We start from the raw sequence: 4,980 nt of genomic DNA, 5'->3' as shown, positions 1-4,980 counted from the left end.
CGCACCTCTAGGACAATGGGTAAGTGATCTGATTTATTTGGGAGCTGGTGAACAACCCTAGAAACAGGGAAAATATCAGACCAACTTCTAGAGACCAAAAAACGGTCCAACCTTATCCTTATCTCCCCCCGGCGTTTTCCTCTCCAAGTAAATTTGGCTCCAGTAAATACAATATCCTTTAAGGCAAACAAATCAACTACTTCACGAAAACCCTCCATTTGACGATCACTTCTCAACGATGCGGTCCATTTAAATAATTACAAATTCACTAGTTGAATCACAATTTCAGCTCAATTTTAAATTTCAATTCAAATTTCAAAATCATAATTCACCAATGAATAATTTTCAGACATATAAGACTAGATTCATTCCTATGAAATCAATATACCTAAGATGATATTGTGATCCCTATTCCCAAACCCGTCCCAACAATAGTTTTCTTATTTCTTTTTTAATTAAAGAATATATATTTTAGTGCCTACATTTTCTTTTATGGTTTAACTTCATATTAAATCATATATTTTGTAAGATTAAGAACCATTTCAGTCCTTTAAAAAAAAAGAACCATTTTAGTATGTATTTAAGAATAGAAATTTATGTTACTTTAATTTTAATTTTTACAAGAAAATTAAGAAAAAATAATGTTTCATTAATTAAATTTTTATTGGAGATCGGGGCGCTTATGGATGTTTAATGAAAATAGGGATAGAAAATCCCGGATAATTTTATTGGGGATTGGGGAAGAGAGGAGCAAAGAATGGACCTGGAGATGGGGATGGCCATCCTGAGACCTGACCCAAATCGATCTGAAAATCAACGGTGGTGATTTAGGTGGTAAAAATGGCACACATGTTTTTGGGAAACCAAAACCAAAAATAGAAATCAACTTTTAAGTAAAAGTAATAAGACCGTAATAAATACATATACGTTTGCAATGGAAAAGAAAATGAAAGAGAAGAAGCGTGTGCCAACTGCCATTTACTCGGTATTACACACGAAACGCTGCAGTCTGTCCACACACACACACGAACATTAATATTTAAAGAGACAGGCCCGTCACTAATTGACTCATTCTCTCCACCCTCGTCTTTCTTATTTGCTTCGCTTCCTTCTAATACTCTTACCACTTCTTGACACCCAACAACGAACTGTATCCAACCCAGCTGCCAAACCCCAATCCTTTTTCTTACTCGGTCAGTTTAAATTTTGGCTAATCCAACTCAACACAGACTCAGTCAGTCTCATACTTCATCATTTTCACACCATATATACTAGCTACCTAATCCCAGGCCAGTATATATATATATATATATATATGCTTCCTACAGATCGATCGACTTTGGTCCAATCTTGAATCTCTAATTGCCAGACGGGTTCTAATCTTCTTCATTTGCTTCTGAGATCAACATCGGAGCAAACCCAGACTCGATTACAGAATTCATCAGTTAAGGTAAATCCCCATGCCATCTCCTTCTTTCGATCTCTCCTCGATCATATTTTCATTTCTTTGCTCCATCATCATGATGATTATATATATATTCTTCGATCCACAAATCGAATATCACTATGTTAATCTCATAACTCAGGTCCTGATTTCTCGAAATCTCTTTTACCAAGTTATTGTAATTTGTAGGATGCTAGCTGTTAATTAATAATATGCATTGTCATCCGTTCTGGAGTTTCATTCCCCTCTAAACTCTCGTTTTACTATTACTCCGAACGTGCACCCCACTTGCCTCTTCTTAAACTATTGTCTGTCAAGGAAACCTTTGTCTTCTTCCTTGTTTTTTTCTTGATTTAATTACTTTTTCTCCATTCTCTATATAAAATTATAGATTATTATTAAAAAGTATAATTATTCGTGTTTTCCCGTTTCTGGTAATTTAATACACTCAAAAGCAAAAAAATATCCCGATCAAAAAAAAGAACAAAAACAATATTCAATCATCTGAAATTAATGCCTAATCAGACGGAAAAAAAAAAATTAAAATTAAATTAATGCCTAATATTCTCTGTTTTATTTTCTTCCAGAAATTCCAAATATACCCTTAACGCGGGTTTCAATAGTATTAAGGAGTCGAGCGCCTCAAACTCTCAGTCCCCTCAAAATGGCCGACCGAGTCCACCCGGGCGATTCGCCGGCTGCCCAAACGGCGCCGTTGCATGCCTCCAACGACAACAACAACAACTCTGGCCTCCCTCAGCCGGGGACCTACGTGGTCCAAATCCCCAAGGACCAAGTCTACCGCATCCCACCGCCGGAGAACGCCACCCTCTACAAGAACTACACTCGCCAAAAGCCTCGCCGCAACTGTTGCCGCGTCTGCTTCTGCTGGATCCTCGCCATCCTTGCCTCTCTCATCCTCCTCTCCGCCATCGCCGCCGCCGTCTTCTACCTCGTCGTCCGCCCCGAGTCCCCCAACTACTCCGTCCAAAAAATCGCATTCAAAGGCTTCAACTTCACCGCCGCGTCGTCGTCGTCGTCGACCATCTCGCCAGTGATCGACGTGATCGTGCGTGCGGATAACCCTAACAGGAAAATCGGGATCTACTACGAGCGAGACAGCTCGGCCAACGTGTTCTACACTCACATCCAGTTGTGTGACGGCGCTCTGCCAGCGTTTTATCAGCCGCCTAAGAACGTGACGGAGTTGAAAACGGTGCTGACGGGGAGCGGGATCAGGCTGACGAGCGCGGTGCAAAACGGGTTGGTGGAGGCGCAGAGCCAAGGCAAGGTGGCGTTACTTCTGCATGTCCGAGCCCCCGTTAGAATCAAAGTGGGGTCTCTTAAGACGTGGACGATTACCGTTAAAGTTGACTGTGATTTAACGGTGGATAAGCTGACCTCAGACGCCAAGATTGTTTCTAAAGACTGCAACTACGGTGTGGATCCTTGGTAGACGACCGGATCGTCATGATATATATATATATATATATATATGAATTACTCCTGTGTATTGGTTCTCATTTTTCTTGCTTATGAAACATATTGGTTTGCATTTTTTGAAGGAATTTATTGGGGTTTTAGTCTCTGGTATAGAATATTCTTACAATAATTTCGTGTCCTGGACAGTGATTGATTGAATTTGTATGTGTTTACTTTTTATTTATTTTTTTCTAACAATATCTCTAGACAAGTTTGGTGGCAGAGCTGAGAATTCATCCATGGGGCGCGGACTTCTTCACTTCTTTAATTTTTATCCATCATAATCAACTATTAAATTCACTTGGTTTTACATGTTCTTTTCTACTCAAACCACTTCTTGAATTTACACGAAAAGCTCTCCGAGCTTCTCGGAGCGAGTGACCTTGGTTTTCGAAACCTAGGTTTCGACTGGCAGCGGCGCTTTCCTTCAGGCAAGGCGGCGATCGTGGACGGCGGCGACGCAGGGCAGGTTCTCTGTGGCGATTGTCGGTGCGGCGAGGGGTTTCCTGGTCTAGAGACTCTCAGATCGTGTTGGTGGGGTTTCGATTTCAGACGGTGTCTAACTTTGATCTCGGTGAGGGATGGGGCGGTCGACGGCGTTGTTCACTCCAAGTTCAGGCTTCGTTCGCGGTTACGGGTTGGATCCAGGTTCGTGATTTAATCCGTCCAGCCGGGCTCAGCAGCGAGGAGGCAGCGGTCTGTGCGATCGGAGTACATATCTTTTGATCCAGGTCGGAGTACTGGTCGGGGTCCGGACTTGATCATGGCCATGGTGGAGGTCCACGGCCGGCTACCGGATTGGTGAATGGAGGCTGCTCTCCCGAAGCCTAACGCGGGCGGGTCTGGGAAGGAGAGGGGTAGGAGATGGGCCTTGGCCAGTGGGCCTCCGCCTACCTGGGCCGCTCCTGGTGGTCTGGCTAGGCAAGTCCATTCTCTTATTCCTTTTCTTTTCTTGGATCAGGCCTGTTTAGGGTTTTGGTAGAGTGGTAGCTTTTCAATTTTCTTGTTCTGAATAATTGAGCTAGGCTCGGCTCATCTCCTATTTTGCCCTTGATCATTGCTGTGTGCTGATTTGATGAGTGTCGATGTACACCATGAAGGTCTTAGGCGTCCAGTTATGTCAGTTGCTTTGATTTAGGGTTAGATAGGTGTTGGGTTTATTTACTTGTTGCTTTTTCTTTTTCTAGATTTGGCTAGTAATAATTTGGCTGCTTTGGGCAGTTTGGTTAGGAGATTGGCTGCTTTGCGCAGTCTGTATTGTGCTTGTACTTGTACTATGAGTGGTTTCTTGAAACCCTCTAGCTTGACGCTGTGACGTCGTTATATATTGGAACCTGATTCCATTTCCCTCAAAAAACCACTTCTTGAATTTTATTAGTTCTAAAACCAAAGAGTTCCTAAATACCTTGTGTTTGATTTTTCTTTTATTGAATAAGAGATTTATGTTTTTTTTTTTTTTTTAAAAGAGGATCAAAGGATTTCACTCCTACCCCCATAGTGACTCGAACCCAGGACCTAGATCCTAGGTAGTGGGTGCTCAACCACTGAGCTAACACCACATCGTCAATAAGAGATTTATGTTGTTTGATTAAGGAATAAATATGTAATTAAGATTTATAGAGTAATTAAATCATTGCAATAGCTAAATTTTTTTAATTTTAAAGATAGTAATTATTTGCAAATTATATGAGTGAGGTTATTTGAGGAACTTGAGTGAGGTTAATGAGTAAATTTAGTATTTGAAAATTTGATAAAGGGAAGGTATAAAAAACAGAGAAAGTTAAAGGGAATAAATTTGGAGGTTCGATTTCAATATCTTTATGTACAATGTTCGTCTGTATGCTTGACACAATCAGATAACTGAACATTTCTGTTACCTGATACTTCTATACATTATGATTTTAAATAATTATTACTCTTTTTTTTTTTGGACGTGAAATGGTTATTACTCTTGTATACATGTTTTTCCCTTTCTTTAATTTGCCGGCAAAAGTCGAATTGCGAAATGGTCTTATTGGCTGGACTTGGCTGTAAGTTCGATAACCAATAAGCAT

At 40.8% G+C, this 4,980-nt stretch overlaps 1 protein-coding gene across 1 annotated transcript; it reads left to right on the top strand.

The window, feature by feature from the left end:
- The first annotated feature begins 1,063 nt into the window (after positions 1-1,063).
- LOC133732237 (NDR1/HIN1-like protein 13) lies at positions 1,064-3,056 on the top strand. The gene is made up of 2 exons (XM_062159738.1): positions 1,064-1,450; positions 2,032-3,056. Exon 2 carries the CDS (start codon positions 2,109-2,111, stop codon positions 2,898-2,900), a length of 792 nt encoding a protein of 263 aa, XP_062015722.1. The 5' UTR covers positions 1,064-1,450; positions 2,032-2,108; the 3' UTR covers positions 2,901-3,056.
- Positions 3,057-4,980: the final 1,924 nt, after the last annotated feature.

The sequence above is a fragment of the Rosa rugosa genome, chromosome 2 (genome assembly GCF_958449725.1).
Source record: "Rosa rugosa chromosome 2, drRosRugo1.1, whole genome shotgun sequence".
NCBI lineage: Eukaryota > Viridiplantae > Streptophyta > Magnoliopsida > Rosales > Rosaceae > Rosa > Rosa rugosa.
Note: the sequence above shows the minus strand (reverse complement) of the source record. Positions and strands in the feature narration are given on the sequence as shown.